Raw genomic sequence first — 21,274 nt, 5'->3', positions numbered from 1 at the left:
AGAGTATAATAAGAAAAAAAAATAGATAATGACATTATAATTTACGTGAAAAACTTTCTAAGAGATAAAAAAAAAATACAGACTTCCCACCAATAAACTATAAAGAATAAGTAATGTGTACAATGATTTACCTAACTCAAGTCCTTTAATCTTTCGTAGACTTAACCAACAATTTCTCACTTCAATGGCATATTCTCATATTTCATATTATACTTGACATTCTCATCATAATTGATCTCAACCTCTTTTTAAAGCTCGTTTAAGAAGAAAAATGGGTTTTTACCCAAACCCAAATAAATCAGAATTTGAGAGATTGAATTAATAAAGAGATTAACTATTTTTTTTCTTAAGAAAATTTGTTAAAAGTGACTTTAAAATCAATAAGAAAATGAGATTTTCTTGGTCACCAAACACCGTAAATTTGGTAAGAAAAAAAAAGTAAAGGGCAAAATGACTATATATATATACATTTTATTTTGTTAGAAAAAAAAATTGATATGAAAAGTAGTTTTAGTGTTACAAATATATCTATATATATACTCTTAATTGATATCTTCTTCAAAATGGTCCCCATATCGTGTTCTAGCCACGACAGATAATACGATTGAGATTAATGAGATGGCGCTTAGATAATTCTTGTGTACGTGGACTGAATGGATGGGAATTCTTGAATACTTAAATACTTGACTTGTTCAATGTTGAAACGGTGGGCTTCAAGGTGCTTTCCTTAGCCCATTGGGCCCTGCCATCTACCCTGTGCGGCCCCATTAGCTGACTTGCTTGCGTCTATGGAATGACGTCAAGCACGAGGGCACAAAGATATATGACGCCATTCCTTGGAATTTAATAAAAGCTGTTTCCCACTTTCCCGCCGCCCCCACCCTATATAAACCCCTACCCATTTTCTCATAAACCACCATCACCACTACAAAGCCTGTCTTCCTCAAAATGGGCCTTTTCAAAAGCCTCTCCATTTCCTCCTTCCTTCTCGCCACCCTCTTCTTCACCTCCGCCCATGCAGCCTTTTTCAATATCCAAAACCGTTGCCCCTACACAGTTTGGGCAGCAGCTGTGCCGGGTGGGGGTTGGCGCCTCGACCAGGGACAGTCCTTGATCCTGACTGTGAACCCTGGCACAACTGGAGGCCGTGTTTGGGCCCGGACTGGCTGCAACTTCGATGGGGCTGGGCGTGGGGGGTGCCAGACCGGGGACTGCGGTGGCGTCCTCCAATGCACAGCCTATGGTGCACCCCCCAACACCTTGGCTGAATTCGCACTTAACCAGTTCAACAACCTGGACTTCTTTGATATATCCTTGGTCGATGGGTTTAATGTGCCTATGGCCTTTAACCCTACCTCCAATGGGTGCACCCGTGGGATACTGTGCACGGCCGACATCGTGGGACAGTGCCCCAGTCAGCTCGGAACTCAGGGTGGCTGCAATAACCCATGCACCGTTTTCAAAACCAATGAGTACTGTTGCAATTCCGGGAGCTGTGGCCCTACAGATTACTCAAGGTATTTCAAGACTAGGTGCCCTGATGCTTACAGCTACCCTAAGGATGATCCAACCAGCACCTTTACATGCCCTGGTGATACCAACTATGATGTTATCTTCTGCCCATAAAGCCTCTATTAACTATAGTATGCATGTACTCGCCAGTCTAAACTACTAGGGTGCTTTTGCGTCCATGTTGAGATGCAAAAGTCTAAGGAATAAATTTGAGCACATGTATGTGTACTGAATGTGCTCATGCAACAACTTTTCTACGCTAGTAGAATAAATGGATGTTTTTATGAATCTTTGGGACTTTACACATATTATTAAATCATGTAGGACCTGGTATAGAAGCACTTTGCGAGCAAATATAAGAATTAAAAAAAAAAAAATAAATAAAAATAAAAAATAGAAGCCATTCTATCAAAATAATTCTAAACTTTTTTTGTCTGGTGGGATTGCAGATGAAACATCACTTTGAAAAAGATGGAAAATATTTATAAAAAAAAAAAAACTAACTCATTTTTCCAAAGGTTGAATTCAATTTAAATAACAAATCCATCATTATAAAGTGAAAAATAAATTTGTTTTTTCAAAAATCAAGTTTAATATTAAAATAAAACAGATAAGAGATTAAAAACAAAAGTTACAAAACCGACAAGAGAGAAGAATGGAATGTGGTAAAAAAAAACATATTTTGTATTTATTTTTAAATAATAATTTTAGTAATGATTTTATGAGGTGTTTTTAATATTTTAAAAAATTTAAATATAAAAAAAATTAAAAAAACTTCTTAAAATCATTGTGAAACGCATTGTTAGACTTTTTAGACCATACAGGATTCAGGGAAAAAACAATAAAAAAAAAAATAAAGAAGATTTGATTGTGAGCAAACTTTCAATTTTCCATGTAGTGGAAGAAGCTTTCTATATGGGTATTTTATTTTGTCCTCATAACATGATATTTATCATATTTGGTATCTGCATAGTATATATACAAAATTCTTTTTGATTTTTCTACTCTTTGCACTTCTTAGTGGTCTGTCTATTACTTTTATACATAATAAAAGTCAATAACTAAATGTAGAGATTTTTTGCAGGCCCAAAAATCACATGGTTAGTTCATGGAGTTGCTTTCGGAGAGGCCTGAACCACCCACCAAAGTTGAGCTTATCTCTTCGCTTTTACATCTTGAATGACACTAGAAAAAGGTATATGGCATAGTAGAAAACTATTTTTTAAAATTTTTTTATAAATTTTTTTTTACCTGAAAACTTTTATTAATATTTTAAATAAGAAATTGTTTTTTAATTATTTATTCTAAAAATGAGAAGAAAGTGTTTAGAATATTTTTTTCACTTATTTTCTAAGAATCATTTAAAAAATTTAATTATATAAATATTAAGAAGAGTTGAAAATAAAATATTACATATAATTTTTAAAAATATAAAAATTTTATTAAAAATATTTCAAGTTTCTAAACATGCTTCTAGTAAAAAAAAAATTAAAAATTGTTTGAAACATATTTACAAAAATTATTTTTGGACAACTGTTTTAAAAAATATTTCCAAATAGACCCTGAAATATCATTTCAAAATGATTTTAATTAAAGTTGTGCAGAGTATTTTAACAATGATATGGACCTTATCTGGAAAATATTTTAAATAAAAAATATATGTTTATTTAAATTTGCGCCAATGTATTTGCTTACAAGTTTATTTATTGTCTTGTTTCAGAAAAAATGTCAGCTTCAGTTGATAAGTTTTGAAAGATACTTCGTAGTGGACCACATGGATCACGAATCCATCTAAAACCCAACATTTATGGGCTTTCCATGACATTGGGCCCAGTCACGTGTCTTTTAAGTGGAAAGTAAACTTTGGATTTTCTCTTCTCTGGACTGGGTTGCTTCTCAATATTTTAAACGATAAATGATGATATTATCGGAAATAGTCCCAGTCTCAGAATAATTGAAGTGGCCAATCATATTGGAATAATTCAACAGGCTGTCTCATTGAAATTTGAAATAAATTTTTCCAACAACATCCACCGACGTTTTTCTCATTCAGCATTCGGTATTTATGAATTTACATAAAAGTTAGGCAGATTTCTGAAATTGTAAAAAATAAAAATAAAAATGATAATGACGTGGGGCCTCGTCTCTGCAAAATATTTTAAATAAAATTATTTATTTTCTAAAAACATACCTTTTTCATTAAAGAAAAAAAATATTGGCTTTTGATGATAAGGTTTGAGGAAAAATAGGCCACCCCGCATTGACTCTTTCTTTCATGCCTACGAGCCACAACGAAGTCAACCACAAAGACGATGCCATCATTTGGAATTTTTACGAGGCTTTATGCACACGGTTTTTCTACATTCACACCAATATTTTAAATATCGGATCGGATCGGACCAGTTGATCCAACCGGTTCAATCGTCGACCGATCACATTTCCGATCCGATTCACTCTATTGAACCATTTAACTATTGGACCAGTCACAAATTGCCTGAATCAGCGGTCGGATCGATGACCCGATGAAACTAGACGGTTCTAAACGAACCGAACAGTTCAAATTAACCTCCTCATTTTGGAAGAATGGAAGAGTTACACTGAATAAAATGTCTTCAGATGCTGGCCCTATCTTATTATGACAAGGCCCACACCCATCCAACCATTTTGTGGGCTGAGTCTTAAGCCCACAATCAAGGTGATGGCTTTGCCCTCAATGAGGATAGCTTTTATAGGCACCATTTTGTGGGACTGTGGTGGCCTCCTCCAATGCAAGGCCTATGGTACACCCCCTAACACCTTAGCCGAATTCGCACTTAACCAATACCTCAACTTGGACTTCTTTGATATATCTTTGGTTGATGGATTTAATGTGCCTATGGCCTTTAATCCTACTTCCAAAGGGTGCACCCGTGGCATCAGTTGCACTGCTGACATTGTAGGACAGTGCCCCGCTGAGTTAAAGGCCGCTGGTGGTTGCAACAACCCATGCACCATTTTCAAGACTGATAAATATTGTTGCACTTTTGGGAGCTGTAGTGCTACAAGTTACTCCAAGTTTGTCAAGGATAGGTGCCCTGATGCTTATAGGTCCCCTAAGGACGATCAGACAAGCACCTTTACATGCCCTGCCGGGACCAATTATGAAGTTATCTTCTGCCCATAAATCTATTATTTAAATCATATGGTATGAGGGTAATTCTAATGATGAAATAGAGGAAGTTGCTATGGCTGATTTTAAAAGAAGACAAATGAAACAAGCAATGAAAGAAAGTCGTCGAATTTTTGAAGAAAGTGGACAAGAGTATCAGAAGGGTGGTAGTTCCTCACAACCTTTTAATGCTAGGATTAAGCGCGAACTAACACATAGCTTCAGTGTAAGAGAAGGAGCTAGCATACCTCCAAAATGAATTGATCCCTACATGTTCCTATCAAAGCAGAAATCAATAAAAAAACTTGTTTTCTACTGAATGTGTGAAGAAAGTGGGTAAAACTATTTCTAAATTCTTTCTCTTTAATGCAATACCCTTTAATGCAGCTGACAGTGGGCCTTACTATCAATCAATGACTGACACCATAGCAGAAACAGGTCCAGGCATCAAGGGTCCCATGGGATACCAAATTGGAAATACATATTTGGAAGAGGAGGTGCAAGAGCTTGAGGTATACATAACAACATTGAAGGCTAAATGACCTATATATGGGTGCACAATCATGTGTGATGGTTAGAGTTCTAAGACTAGAAAACCTATCATCAATTTCATGATTTATTGTGATAGAAGTATGATATACCATTCTTCAGTTGACACTACCAATATACTTAAGACAACAAATTACATATTTTCCCTTATGGATAAAATTGTAGAGGAGGTTGGGGAGGAAAATGTTGTTCAAGTAGTCACTGATAATGAGACAAGTTTTAAAGCAACCGATATGTTGTTGATGAAGAAGTGGAAACATTTGTTTTGGTCTCCTTGTGCAGCCCACTATATTGATTTAATGTTTAAAGATATTGGAAGCATGAAGCAGATTAAGGAGACATTAGATCAAGCTAAGATGATCACAGGATTTATTTATAATAGCTTGAAAGTAGTGAATTTGATGAAAGTGTTCACCAAGAATAGAAATCTATTAAGGTCAAGAATAACCCGTTTTGCCACTGAATTCATTTCACTTGAGAGTCTTATACGTTATGAGGATGATTTGAAGAGAATGTGCACAACAAATGAGTGGCGTGAATTCAATAAAGATAGGAGCAAAAAAAGTCTAAGAGATAAGGTATCCAACCTTATCTTAACTGATCGATTTTCGAAGAAGGTAGGGAAAGTTCAAACCATCATAGAACCTCTCGTCAAAGTATTGAAATTGGTTGATCAAGATAAAAAGCCCACACTATCAATCATTTATGAAGCAATGGATAGAGCTAAATTGGCTATCAAGGCATCGGTCAAGCAGTGGGAAAAGTATTGGGAAATCATTGATAGAAGGTGGGAAGGCAATTGCACAGACATTTGCATGCTGTAGGTAATAAAAAAATTCTTTATATATTTTTTATTATTTTTTTCAAGTACAAATTATTATAAACTGATCATTATTTTACTTATGGTAGCATATTTTTTAAATCCAATGTTCCAATATTCAAAGCATTTCTCCAACCATCCGAAAATTAAAGTTGGATTAAAGGAGGTTACCAAGAGATTAGAGTCAGATTTAGATAGACAAGTAAAAGCTATTAACGAGGTATAATAATAGTTTGTGACCTTTATATAATGCATTTTGTATATGTAATGTGCATTAACAAAAACAAATGTTAATGATGTAGGTGAAATTATTTGTTGACGGTTAAGGAGAATTTGGAAGTGCACTTACAAAGAAAGCAAGAAATCAATCTCTTCCAGGTACTCAATAAATTTACATCTATTACAAATAAGAAATCATCATCATTTTTTGTTAAATATATCATAGTGATTAATAAGTATGCATTTTCTTTATTATAGCTGAATGGTGGAACAACTATGACGACGAAGGTCCACATCTACAAAAGATTGTTGTTAAAATTTTAAGCCAAACTTGTTCTTCATCAGGTTGTGAAAGAAATTAGAGCACATGGTCATTGATTCACACAAAGTTGCGCAACCATTTGGCAATGAAAAAGTTGCATAAGTTAGTTTATGTGTACTACAATATGCGACTTCGAGTTAAGAATTTGATGCAAGAGCGAAGCAATGAATATTTATACAATCTAATTGATCTGAATCATATATTTAATGATGATGATATATTATATGAGTGGATACGAGAAAGAGAGGAGCCTATTTTATCATCTGATAATTTGGATTGGTTGGATAAAGGTCTTCCCACTAATGAAGAAGGTAGAAAAAGAGATGTTGATTCTCGTCGTAAAGATAAGGCTTTTAGAACAATTTCTTCAAGTTCTAGCAGTGATGATGGTGACAATGGGGGCGGTAAGCGGGATAGTGGCATTAGTGAGTGCAATAAAGGAGTTGGTGGCACTAGTGAGGGTACTGGAGGAGATGGTAGCACCGGGGGCGATTATGTTAGTCAAGTAGATCCCGGCATGTCATGGGCACAAGGAGGTGAAAATTACTATGCCACACAAGATACAGATCATCGATATCGACCAGGGATATGGGAACAACGAAAGCATTTGGAAAGACTAACTACATTTCCCGGCAATGATGATTGTTCTAGTGGGCATGATTATCATAGATCAAATTATCACCGTATTGATGAGCACTTACAAAATTTGCATATAGGATCAAAGCCGTATTTCAGAGGGGTAGATGATAGATCATATCACAACTTTAGAGACCGTGATAGCTTTTCCAGTACTTTTAGTATAAATGATTTTGATCGATTTCTAATGATGCATCCATAGGGATATTCAAATATTGGAACACGAGCTAGTGACTCATATGGATATGATCAATCTTCTAGCAGCAGTAGCATTGCTTATCGAGGTTTTGGATACTATCAATATGGTGTTGATCCCGAACAGCCTTCGAAACCAGAATTTCCTGATTATAGATCATCAAGCCAATCATCTCACCCAACATATTCGAGTTATGAACAACTCTTTCAACTATATCCTCACTACGGGAATTGCCACCCCAATTTGTATACTTGTTGTAGGACTAATGATGATGATTTTGCACCCCTTCGTCATTCAACATGGAATTGATTATTGTATTGTACGTGTTGTTAGTAAAAATGTTATTATATTTGAAATAAAAATAAGTTTCTTTTATTAGCATTATCATAAATAACTTTGAGCATATGCTTTTATAACTATTTAAATAATGTTAAATGTGAGATAATTTTATTTTATTAATTTTTTGAGCTTATTTAATTGTATATATATATATATATATATATTTTATGATTTGCATAATATTTTTATATTTTTTTGAATTTTCTAATTAACTTATTTTACGTATCGCTCGATACCAAACTATTACACCGAGACCGATATGCCTCGGGACCCTCCGAGTCAGTGACCGATACTGCGACTTTGAATCATGGCCCCCTGTCTTCGGAGTTGGGGGATGGAGGAAAGAGGAGAAAGGAGAAAGGAAGGAAAAATGGAGGGAAAAATCTTGGGAATTGGGGGGAAAAGAAATATCGGGGGAGTCGGCCAAAGGGAATTTTGGGGAAGAGAGAGAAGAGAGGGAGGGAAAAAAGAAAAGAAAAGAAAATAAAATAAAAAAATAAAAAGGAAGAGATGAAATGGTGGCGGTGGTGAGAGTATAGGAGGAGAGAGAAGAATGGGTGTGTGAGGGTAGTAGGAGGAGAAAGGAAGAAAGAGGAGAGAGGAAAAATAAAATAATAAAACAAAAAATAAATAAAATAAAAAAATAACATAATATAATAATAATAATAACAACAACAAATAAAATGAATAAATAAAAATAAAAAAATAAAATAAATAAATAAATAAATAAATAACTTACGAAATAATGAAAACTAAAAATTAAAAGGTGAGTGGGCAAAAAAAAACATATGTAATTGTGATTTAAAATTGGGCTCAAAATTAATGTAAAAATAAAATTATGATAAATTTTGGGATCTACACATATTTTCGAAAATTATTTTTGGACAACAGTTTTAAAAAATATTTCCAAATAGACCCTGAAATATCATTTCAAAATGATTTTAATTAAAGTTGTGTGGAGTATTTTAACAATGATATGGACCTTATCTGGAAAATATTTTAAATAAAAATATATATTTATTTAAATTTGTGCCAGTGTATTTGCTTACAAGTTTATTTATTATCATGTTTCAGAAAAAATATCAGCTTCAGTTGATAAGTTTTGAAAGATACTTCGTAGTGGACCCACATGGATCACGAATCCATCTAAAACCCAACATTTATGGGCTTTCCATGACATTGGGCCCAGTCACGTGTCTTTTAAGTGGAAAATAAACTTTGCATTTTCTCTTCTCTGGACTGGGTTGCTTCTCAGTATTTTAAATGATAAATGATGATATTATCGAAAATAGTCCCAGTCTCAGAATAATTGAAGTGGTCAATCATATTGGAATAATTCAACACGCTGTCTCATTGAATTTTGAAATAAATTTTTCCAACATCATCCACCGACGTTTATCTCATTCAGCATTCGGTATTTATGAATTTGCATAAAAGTTAGGCAGATTTCTGAAATTATAAAAAATAAAAATAAAAATGATAATGACGTGGGGCATGGTCTCTGCAAAATATTTTAAATAAAATTATTTATTTTCTAAAAACAAACCTTTTTCATTTAAAAAAAAAAATTATTGGCTTTTGGTGATAAGGTTTGAGGAAAAAAAAGGCCACCGCGCATTGACTCTTTCTTTCATGCCTACGAGCCACAACGAAGTCGACCGCAAAGATGATGCCATCATTTGGAATTTTTACAAGGCTTTATGCACGCGGTTTTTCCACTTTCACACCAACCCAAGCCCTCCTTCACACTATACAAACCCCTACCCTTTTCCTGAATAGTCCACCCTACTCCAACCATCAAGCCTATCTTCCTCAACAATGGGCCTCTGCAAAATCCTCTCCATTTCCTCATTCCTTCTCACCACCCTATTCTTCACCTCCAGCCATGCAGCCACCTTCAACATCCAAAACCGTTGCTCCTACACAGTTTGGGCGGCGGCAATCCCAGGCGGGGGCATGCGGCTTGGCTCAGGCCAATCCTGGAGCCTCGATGTGAAGGCCGGCACCACCGGAGGCCGTGTTTGGGCCCGTACCGACTGCAGCTTCGATGAGTCAGGGAATGGGAAGTGTGAGACCGGGGACTGTGGTGGCCGCCTTCAATGCAAGGCCTTTGGTACACCCCCTAACACCTTAGCCGAATTCGCACTTAACCAATTCAGTAACTTGGACTTCTTTGATATATCTTTGGTTGATGGATTTAATGTGCCTATGGCCTTTAATCCTACTTCCAAAGGGTGCACCCGTGGCATCAGTTGCACCGCCAACATCGTGGGAGAGTGCCCCGCTGTGCTAAAGACCGCCGGTGGTTGCAACAACCCATGCACCGTTTTCAAGACCGATGAATATTGTTGCAATTCTGGGAGCTGTAGTGCTACAAGTTTTTCCAAGTTTTTCAAGGATAGGTGCCCTGATGCTTATAGCTACCCTAAGGACGATCAGACAAGCACCTTTACATGCCCTGCCGGTACCAATTATGAAGTTATCTTCTGCCCATCAGCAGTGCCACAAACATGTGTTTTTATTATAAATTAATTTGTGGTTAAAAAAAAAAAACATTTTGTGTTACAAGATTTTTTTTCCACAAAAAAATATTTCCGACCAGTTTGTTGCTACAAATTTGTAAACAATTATTTTTAATCACAAAATTTAATTTTATAATAAATAATTTTTTCATAAAATAAATTTTATAACAAAATATCAATATTCACCATTAAATAAAATTTATGATAAAATGTCATTTTTTACCATAAAATAAAATTTGTGACAACACATCGTTTTTTATAAAAGTAATCATGATAATATGCCACTTTTTTGTTATAAAAAAATTCATGATAAAAAATTACCCTTTTACCAAAAAAAATATATATATATATATAATTTTTGGAAACTAAAGTTAAACTTTTATTTTATTTTATTTTTTCCTGGAATCCAACATTAATTGTAACGGTCCAAACCACTGGTCTTGACAAGGAAATATGACATACAGTCAAGGAGGGTTTGCTTAAAAGTCATTATCCTACTTGGAAACTACCTGCCTTATTGGGGTACATGGCATTTTTTTAATAATATTTGACTCACTTTTCCGGGAAACCTTCTCGTAGAAGTCCAAACAGGTTGCTTTTCAGAGGAAAACGCGGCATAAATAGAAAAGAAAGTTGCCAGAAATGCCCTAACTGATTAAAATCATGACCTTTAATTGCGGAGAATTATGTTTATCAATTAAATAAATATATGTTAGAATTGATTTTTAAGAAATTGAATGGTTTTTTAAGTTCAATAAGAATTTTAATATTGATTTAACTAATTTTATTTATAAAACTTATGATTTAAAAAATAGTTTTATATGATTTAGATAAGAAATTATTTAATATTTAATATAAGTTTTATAATACTAATATTATGTATTAAAAATTATGATTTTGGTTGGACCCTCAACATTTAGTTAAATCTAAAAATAGAAAACTATATCAAACAAAGCCTAGGATAATTTTATTTTATCATCTATCATGTTTTCTATTTCATTATTAATTTATAATTTTTTTTTTTAAATTCGGATGTGAAAAGGTGTTTCAAAGGTTAAGATTGTCTAATATTTTAAATCAAAATCTCAATACTTAAATTAAAGAAAATTTTAAATCGTATTTATTTTTTTAATTGAGTAGAAAAAGTTAAAATATTTATTTTTTTTAATTTTAATTAAAATTAATCCATTTATATTAATCAATATAACAAAATTGAATATTGATAATAAATTTACTTTAAATATCTTAATTGATATTAATATATTACTTGAACGGGAAAAGCTAAAAGGCAAAAAATAAACTCCACACTTAAAAAGATTCTGGGCCATGGATACAGAAGCCCTAAAGATTTATTGATGGGGGCGGTGGGCCTGGCCTGCCGTGTGCAGCTGCATTTTTTTGACTAGTCCTCAAGCCTAGTCAACGTCTCCGTTCAATGAAGCTGATGTATCGAAAAATCCCAAAAAGCCTCATTTTTCCCCGCCAAACGCGTAAACCCCAAAATGAGTTTCTTCTGCAACTGCAGCAATCTCTCTACTTCCTTCTTCCTCCTCATCTTCATCCATGCAACCATTTTCGAAATCCGAAACAGCTGCCCCTATACCGTCTGGGCAGCCGCCTTACCCGGCGGCGGAAGGTAACTCGACCAAGGCCAGACCCGGAACCTTTCAGTGAGCTCCAACACAACCCAAGGCCACATCTGGGGCAGAACCAAGTGTAGTTTCGATGAAGCCGGAAGGGGGAACTGCGAGTCCGGTGGATGTGGAGGCCTCCTTTGTTGAGGCCTCGCGTCCCTGTGATTCCTGTGGCTGCCAAATGGATGCACACTCTCAACCAATATTGAATTTTGGTTCAGTCATACCTGCAAAAGATGTCCGAATGGGTTGTCCGAACATACCCTTCGATGGTTTTGTCAGCCATATATCTAGAGAGATTAATCAATTGACCTTTTACTAGATATAACAAGCTTACCTTCATCCTTGTGTGAAGGTTCATATATATAGTGACAGAAATTCTATCTCTTTCTTTAATAATGAAAGACTTTTTGGCTTGTCATGATGCCTCTAGGTGGTGTCAGGGTTATCATTACTTTACGGGCGGTTGTCAGAGATCTTTGGAGGTGACTTGGCTGACATAGATCGTGGGAGGTGACTTGTCATCATTCCTGTCCTTTCGCTCTGCAGGCGGCGGAATGTGGGCTGTATCAGGCTGTCGAAATGACGTAGTAAGACTCGCTTACTTTGGTCAGCGATCCGGACAAACATATGACGGTCGTCCGGATATGACGTTGTAGTGTCGTGTGCTTCTCCTTTGAAGGAGTCCGGATAGGAGAAGCGCGCCACGTGTCCTTTTGGGAGAATCCGGATGGATCTTATCCTGATAGAAATGCATGCCACGTGTCATCAGGGGGAGGGGTCCCTACATCCTTGAATGCCAAGAATATGGTCCACCGCCCAACACCATTGCCGAGTACGCCCTAAACCAATTCAACAAAACTGATTTCTTCGATATTTCTTTGGTGGTTGGATTCAACCTTCCAATGGAGTTTAGCCCAACTTCTGATGGGTGCAAACGTGGGGTCACTCGTACGGGCGACATTAACGGGCCGTGCCCAAACAAGTTGAGGGACCCGAGTGGGTGTGACAACCCATGTATCGTTTTCAACAATACTCAGTAATGTTGCAATACCGGGAGCTGTTAGCCTACACCTTCATGTTTTTCAAGGTTAGGTGCCTAGATGTATTCAGTTACCCTTTAGGTGATGATTCAATCGGTACGTTTACCTGCGCCGCATGCACTAACTATCATATAGTCTTCTCCGAGTTTTGGGAGGTTTCGGTCAAAATGGCCCTTTTAAAAAAAAAAATTGTAATATCTAACCACTCTTTCAATGTTCAAATTAGCATTTTTGATGCCACATAGGCGTCATTTCATTAAAAATATTTTTTTCATTATTTTAGTGAAACTCGCAATTAGTAACTACGACTTCATTTTTGAACTAAAGCCGCACTTGCCAAACGATTTTAGTTAATTTTTTTAATTTAAAAATATACTTAAATAATAAATTATTTATATTTAAATTTAAAAATCTAGTATTACTTCAACAAATATAAATTGATAAATAGAAGATATTATAAATGAATATTTTATTTATTAATAAATTAATTATCTTAAAATAATAAACTTATATAATATATAAATAATAATAAAATTATATAATTTATTAATTTAAGATATTTAATTTGTTGTTTTTTAAGATATTAATTTATTTGTATTATGATACAACTGCGATTTTAGTTCAAAAATGAGCTTTAATTAAAATGACGAAAAAAAATATTTTTAATGATATGACGCCTATGTGGCATCAAAGAGGCTAATTCGAACATAAGTTTGAAAGAGTGATTAGATGTTACAATTTCTTTTTAAAAAAGGCCATTTTGACCCAAAACTCAAGTTTTGGGGTAGCCCAAAGTTTAAACCTTTTTGCAAAACTTACAATCAAACTAGTCCTTTTTATTATCACCTCCCACTATAATTTTTTTTTTTTTTCAAAATATAAGTTGAAAATTTTATTTTTGAACTAAAGTGATAATTAATAATCGATACTTCATTTTTAATTGAAACCTCACTTGATAATTGAGACTTTATTTTTTTAATTAAAACCTTATTTTGACGATTAAAACTTTATTTTTTAAACTAAAACCTTGAGAATTTAGTTATTTTTTTTTCATTTTAAAATTTAATTAAAAATATTAATTTGTAATAAAAAATTATATATTTAAGTTTAAGGATTTAGCATTATTCTAATAAAGATAAATTGATAACTATTATAAATAAATAAATAATTTTATTTATCAATAAATTAATAATTTTAAAATAATAAAGTTATATAACATATAAATAAAATATAAAATTAAATAATTTGTTAATTTAAGTTATATTACAAATACTACTTGTTACAATTAGAGAGGAATGACTAAAATGGGAGTTATGTATATGTTCTCTCTTTGAAAAGGCATGTGAGATTATAAAATTTATTTCCTACTATATAAATGTTTAGTGAACATTTTTTGTGACATAGATGAAACTACTAAAAATTATATTTTGTAGTAAATATTTTTTAATTAATTTTATTAACTAATTTTAAAATGCATCTTCAAGGCATATATGTTGTTAGTTTTTTTTTAATGTAAAATTATAAACATGTACTTTAAAATAATAAAAAATCTATATATAAAAGCTTATTTATATATATATTTTCTGACATGACTTTTATGTGACAATAAAGGACTAGTTTGAACATAAATTTTATAAAAATGTTAAATCTTACATTTCTTTTTATACAAGCTTATTTATTTTTGTTTCTTAAGAAAAAAAATTATCAGCTTCCCTTGATAAGATTTGAGGAAAAACAAAGATGAGGTAAGATTGGCTCTTCCATGCCTCTAAGTCGAGCACCATCTTTTAGATTTTAACAAAGCTTATTGCTAAAATATTTTCATTTAGGGTCGTTAACTTAGGGTTGGTCGAGGAACATTTTTAGAAATAATTCTTAAAAAGTAATTCTCAAGAATAACTTTTAAAAATAATATTTTAATATTTTTAAAATAAAAAGTTTTGAAGAGCTTAGAATATTCTCAATTTATTTTTATATTTTTAAATATTTCTTAAAAATAATTCATATTTATAATACTTTATTTTAAGACATTCTTCATGTTTATTCAATAATTTTTTCAATAATTCCTAAAAAATAATTAAAATATAATATATGTAAAAAAAAAAAAATCACTTTTCATAGTTTTACTTTTAAATTTATAATTAACAATCGAATGTGTTTTTATATTTTTTTAATTCTAAAAACCAAAAAGATAAATCCTTAATAGAAATTTTCAAACATTGTTTTAGTGTCCCACCCCAAGTCCACCTTCGCTCCATATAAACTCCTAGCCATTTCCTCACGGACCACCCCAAACCATAAAGCCCATCTTCCTGAAAAAACGGGCCTCCTCAAAAATCCCTTTAATTTCCTCATTCCTTCTCACCACCCTATTCTTCGCCTCCTGCCACGCAGCCACGCTGATCAACATCCAAAACCATTGCTCCTACACAGTTTGGGCGGCGGCGGTACCAGATGGGGGCAGGCAGCTTGGTCCGGGCCGAGCCTCGATGCGAACCCTGGCACAGCCCGTGTGTGGGCACGTACCAACTGCACCTTTGATGGGTCAGGGAACGGGACGTGTGAGACCGGGGATTGTGGTGGCCGCCTCCAATGCCAAGCCTATGGTACACCCCCTAACACCTTGGCCGAATTCGCACTTAACCAATTCAACAACATGGACTTCTTTGATATATCTTTGGTTGATGGATTTAATGTGCCCATGGCTCTTAATTCTACTTCCAATGGGTGCACCCGTGGCATCCAATGCAGCGTCGACATAGTCGGACAGTGCCCTGATGAGCTCCGAGCTCCCGGTGGTTGCAACAATGCATGCACTGTTTTCAGGACCGATGAATATTGTTGTTATTCTGGGAACTGTGGCCCTACAAACTTACTCCAAGTTTTTCAAGGATAGGTGTCCGGAGGCTTATAGCAACCCTAATGATGATCAAACAAGCACCTTTACATGCCCTGGTGGTACTAACTATGATGTTATCTTCTGCCCATGAATCTACTCTTACAGATTGTATGTTAGTATGCCTCTACTAGTCTAAACTGTTAGACGATTTGGTACCATCTTGGGATCCAAATGTCTAGAAGAATAAATTTGAGCACTTGTCCATGTCTATAGTCATGTAATCAGATTTCTACCATGGTGGAAATCGAATGATTTTAAGAGGGATTAGAAGTTTGAATAATGTTTAAATGTGTTTTACTTATAAAAGTTTAGAACTAATTATTCGTGAAAATGATTTAGTTGAAATATTGTTTTCTAAGAGTTTGTTTGGTACTGATTTTTAAAAGTATTTTTAATTATTTTAATATTTAAAAAATAAAACTTTTTAAATATTAAAAAATTTATAAATATTTCTTATAATTATTATCAAACAAACTCTAAATACTATATATTAAAAACATAGTTATTAGAATCACTTTTAAATGAATTCATATTTTAAATACATCGAGAATGATAGAATTCAGTAATGGTGTTTAAATTAAATTGGTAAATATTTTGGGATTTTTTATTTGAATAATTTTTAGAAGTGAATAAATTATTTTTCAGCTCTAACATAAACAAATCCTGTTATTGTGGTGTGGAAAAACCTTTGCTCAAGAGTCAAGAGCGGTGGTGGAGGCTTGAGTTACGTACCCAAGTTAAATTTTTGTAAAAGGATGTCGAGGATAGAGTACAAGGAAAATTGATTTGCGGACAAGACTAGTTAGTTAGTGAAGCTTGATTAAAGTCGAAGTTTCAGTGTTTTCTCCCAAGACCTACTTTGTAGTGGTCCAAAAAATTGGTAAGGAAATATGACAGACATCGAAAGAGGATATGCCAAAAAGTCAATAACTATTTGGAGCTATGTTCCCTTATCGGGGCGATGGCGTTTGTTAGTAATCTTTGACTCGCTCTTCCCCGTAGCTTCCATAGAGTCCAAACAGGTTGCTTGTTCAAGGAAAACACCATATAAATAAGAGGGAAGTGGCTAAAAGTCTAACTAATTAAAATCGTAGTCATTTATTGTGTGGAATAGCGGGACACATACGTATTGAAGTTGGACTCGTCCATCAATTAAATCTAATACAATTTTTTTTTTCAATCCAACTATTACGCTTTCCATTCAATTATTACGTAATAAATTTTAAATTTCAAATATATTTGCTTTTAAAATTTACTCAAACCAATTTAATAACTTATAAATAACTAATTCAATAACTTGGACTTCTTTAATATAGTATTGTCCAAGCATATATTTGATATGTCTTTAGTTTATTTTTAATTGTGCTTCTAAACTATGTTTGGTTCTAAAAAAATTTGAGAGAAAATTTAAAGGAAAAAAAATACCGAGGACAAAAAAATGAAGAAAAATAAAAAATAGTTTAAATATAATAAATTATATTTGATTTGATTTTCTATTTTTTTTTATAGTGAAACAAAATATGAGAAAACCATTTTTATTAATATTTTTTTTTTCCTAATATTTCCGGTAGCCAAACATAACCCTTAGTTCTAATGGATGCACCAACACCATAGGTTGATATTGTTAAGTAATGCCTAACAATATAGAGGATATTACTTTTATTCTCTTTCTCTTCAATTAGGATATTGATCAATAAGAAAGAGGAACCCTTTATTTGAAAGGTAAGTTATTGTGCCAATAAAAACTTTAATGCAAATAATATTAGTTGAAAAATACAAAGATAAAAATAATTTATAGAAAAGTGCATGAGGTTTTAATATGATTTGACTAATTATGTTTACATTCATAGTTGAGATAAAATCATTCTAATATACTATAAAAAAATATTACAAATGAAAAAATCATTTACAATTATTGAGTTCCCAAAACATCTCATATATTCCTACTTCTTGTATTTACATTCTAAAACATGAATCCGTTCCTTTATTCCACCTGAAGTCTCCCATTCTTTCAAATATTTCTATCCACCTCATATAACTTTTACAGATCTATCTTTATTTTATGACCTTTTTCCCTTATAACCTAAAATATTTATAAAGATATTTAAAATAACTTTACTTATTTTATAAGTAAATATAATATTATAAAAACAAAATATTTTATACAATATTTTTTACAAAAAAATAAAAAATAAAATTACCCATTGGAAATTTAGAACACTTTCTAACATAACTTACCATTTATTTTTTTGGTCATGCAAAAGTTGATGTAAAAAATATAGTTAGTCTCTCTTATATCATTCATTTGAAATTGAGTAGATAACTAAATCTTAACACTAAGTTATAACCCTATATTAGTCCTAATAAGTAATAAAATTCCTCTACTAATACATGGTATGGATAAAATATTTACTAAATTAACAACATGAATGTAAGTAATTTAGCTATTAGTAGGATATATTTTTGTCTTAATTATTTAAAAAATATAAACATATTTATATTAGGTTCTTGCTTTTTATAAATATTAATTCAACATTTTTAGTAATTTTTTTAAAAAAAACATTTAATAATTACATAACCAAAAGTAAAAAAATCATTTTATGATGATTTTTTGTCAATTTTCAATGATTTCTTTCTGGTTCTTTGTTTTCAGTAGGTTATTGAGTTAATAATGAAATATAATGTGATTGGGTTTTGGGTATTATTTTTTTTTATAATTTGTTTTAAAAAAATTAGATAATAAAAATATTATATATATATATATATATATATATATATATATTGCTATAAAATTTTTAAAAGGAAAAAAATTGTTGCTAAATATGATTTTCAAAAACATTTATCACAATTTTAATTCAAAAAATTGAAAAATAAAAGTGTAATGGAAGATACTACTAATGTAGTACAAGCAATAAATATTTTTACCCTTAGTTGTGAAAAATATAGAGGAAAGAAATTTTATGATGTCTGTTTCTAGAAGGTTGTAGAAAACCTGTTTGCCACGCCAGCCTATTAATATTTTCTTCTTCGAAAATTAAGAAACTATGGCAATTTTTTTTTATAAAAATTATGCTTAAAAATAGTTTTTTATTTAAAATATAAAAAATTAAATTTAAAGAAATTGAGAATATATTCTAAAACTGAATTATCTTTTAGAATAAATTTAAGGGTTTTTTTATTATGTTATATTAAATAATAATTATTAAAAATATGAAAATTATTTTTTAAAAAAAATATATTATATATAAGTGTATGTCAACTTTAAGAAAAAAAATATATATATATATTTATTATTATTATTTTTTTTTTTATGTCTGAGATTTTTAACAAAATTTTATTTATAAAAATAATTAAAATTTTGTTTTGCCTAACATGCCTATGTTCTAGTTGTCTACGGAGTTGGTTCGTGATGGCAGTGGAAAATATACTTTAGATTTTTCTCTTCTCTATAGTCAGATACTTCTGCGTATTTTAAATGGTAAAAGACCAAAACTCAATTATGATATTATCGAAAATAGACCCAGTCGAAAGTGGTCATTCATATTGGCATAGTTCCAGGAAGGTGATCAACATCAGGGCTGTCTCATTCAAGAAAGGAAATTTGCACCCACGTTTTCCAGATACATTCCTACTGTTCTGATGATTCGGTATGCATGAATTTATGCAAAGGTTAGGCAGATTTCTGAAAATAATAAAAATGGTAATGAAGTGGACCCTTCTCTCTGTAAAATATTTTAAATAAAAAATACTTATTTTTCTAAAAATAAGTATTTTCAATATGTAATATATGTTTTTTTAAAAAAAATTAATTTACAAGCTTATTTATTTTTATTTCTTAAAAATATTATCGGCTTTTGTTGATAAGATTTGAGGAAAGAAAAAGGGCCACCTCACATCGACTCTTCCACGCCCGCAGGCCCCAACGAAGTCGACCACAAAGATGACGCTATCTTTTGGAATTTTTACAGGGCGGTTTTTTCACATACACACCAACCCAAGCCCACCTTCACCCTATAAAAACCCCCACCCATTTCCTCACAGATCACCCCACTCCAACCATCAAGCCTATCTTCCGAAACTCAACAATGGGCCTCTGCAAAATCCTCTCCATTTCCTCATTCCTTCTCACCACCCTATTCTTCACCTCCAGCTATGCAGCTACGTTCAACATCCAAAACCATTGCTCCTACACGGTTTGGGCTGCGGCAGTCCCAGGCGGGGGCATGCAGCTTGGCTCAGGCCAATCCTGGAGCCTCAATGTGAATGCCGGCACCACTGGAGGCCGTGTTTGGGCCCGTACCAACTGCAACTTCGATGCGTCAGGGAATGGGAAGTGTGAGACCGGGGACTGTGGTGGCCTCCTCCAATGCACGGCCTATGGTACACCCCCTAACACCTTAGCCGAATTCGCACTTAACCAATACAGCAACTTGGACTTCTTTGATATATCTTTGGTTGATGGATTTAATGTTGCTATGGCCTTTAATCCTACTTCCAATGGGTGCACCCGTGGCATCAATTGCACCGCCGACATCGTGGGAGAGTGCCCCGCTGCGCTAAAGACTACCGGTGGTTGCAACAACCCATGCACCGTTTTCAAGACCGATGAATATTGTTGCAATTCTGGGAGCTGTAATGCTACAACTTACTCCGAGTTTTTCAAGACTAGGTGCCCTGATGCTTATAGCTACCCTAAGGACGATCAGACAAGCACCTTTACATGCCCTGCCGGGACCAATTATGAAGTTATCTTCTGCCCATAAATCTATTATTTAAATCATATGCTAGTATGCCTCTACTAGTCTCAACTATTAGGAGGCAATGGTATCCACCTTGGGTTCCAAAAGCCTAGAGGAATAAAGTTGAGCCCATATTCGTGGTCATGTAATATGTGAGGATAAAGACCAGTTAACGAAGCTTGACTGACGTCAAAAATTTTATTTTATTTCCTTTTCTCTAATCCTACCTTGTAGCGGTCCAAATTAATTGTCTTGACAAGGAAATATGACACATAGCCAAGGAGGATTTGCCTAAGAGCCATCATCCTGTTTGAAAACTACCTCCCTTATTGTGAACATGACACTTTTTCTAAGGGGAATAATCCAACCATACATTGGACCAATAAAATAAGTATTTTTGGGATTTTATTTTTACCTTCACAAATTGAGTGCGTAAAGTGGGGTAAAAAAAAAAAAAACTCATTCATGCATTTCAATAACACTTTTGAATTTATTCCAAAATTACATTCAAAAATTTTGTATACTAAGTACACCTATCATTTTTTTTTTACATCAACTCTCTCACACCTCCATTTCACCCGCCATGTTCATACGTTTTTTTTATCTCTCACCAACATATTCATAGCCACCTATCATATTTCTTATTGTTATTTTTCCCTTTTTTTCTTTGACATTTCTCATGTATTTTCTTATAAA

At 33.0% G+C, this 21,274-nt stretch overlaps 4 protein-coding genes and 1 pseudogene across 4 annotated transcripts; all 5 read left to right on the top strand.

Moving 5' to 3' along the window:
* Positions 1–916: 916 nt before the first annotated feature.
* LOC117932039 (protein P21-like) lies at positions 917–1,800 on the top strand. Its single transcript, XM_034853087.1, has one exon. It carries the CDS (start codon positions 949–951, stop codon positions 1,624–1,626), a length of 678 nt encoding a protein of 225 aa, XP_034708978.1. The 5' UTR covers positions 917–948; the 3' UTR covers positions 1,627–1,800.
* A 2,410-nt stretch (positions 1,801–4,210) lies between these two features.
* LOC117930704 (thaumatin-like protein) lies at positions 4,211–20,873 on the top strand. The gene is made up of 2 exons (XM_034851356.1): positions 4,211–4,696; positions 20,624–20,873. The coding sequence occupies exon 1, from the start codon at positions 4,211–4,213 to the stop codon at positions 4,673–4,675; it is 465 nt and encodes a 154-aa protein (XP_034707247.1). The 3' UTR covers positions 4,676–4,696; positions 20,624–20,873.
* LOC117905115 (protein P21-like) lies at positions 9,516–10,378 on the top strand. The gene has a single exon (XM_034818025.1). The coding sequence runs from the start codon at positions 9,560–9,562 to the stop codon at positions 10,271–10,273; it is 714 nt and encodes a 237-aa protein (XP_034673916.1). The 5' UTR covers positions 9,516–9,559; the 3' UTR covers positions 10,274–10,378.
* Positions 12,653–16,119, top strand: LOC117930697 (annotated as a pseudogene).
* Positions 19,890–20,784, top strand: LOC117905125 (protein P21-like). The gene has a single exon (XM_034818036.1). The coding sequence runs from the start codon at positions 19,925–19,927 to the stop codon at positions 20,600–20,602; it is 678 nt and encodes a 225-aa protein (XP_034673927.1). The 5' UTR covers positions 19,890–19,924; the 3' UTR covers positions 20,603–20,784.
* Positions 20,874–21,274: the final 401 nt, after the last annotated feature.

This window comes from Vitis riparia, chromosome 2 (assembly GCF_004353265.1).
Source record: "Vitis riparia cultivar Riparia Gloire de Montpellier isolate 1030 chromosome 2, EGFV_Vit.rip_1.0, whole genome shotgun sequence".
In the NCBI taxonomy this organism is placed as follows: Eukaryota; Viridiplantae; Streptophyta; class Magnoliopsida; order Vitales; family Vitaceae; genus Vitis; species Vitis riparia.
The sequence above is the reverse complement of the archived record's forward strand: the minus strand, read 5'-3'. Positions and strand labels throughout refer to the sequence as shown.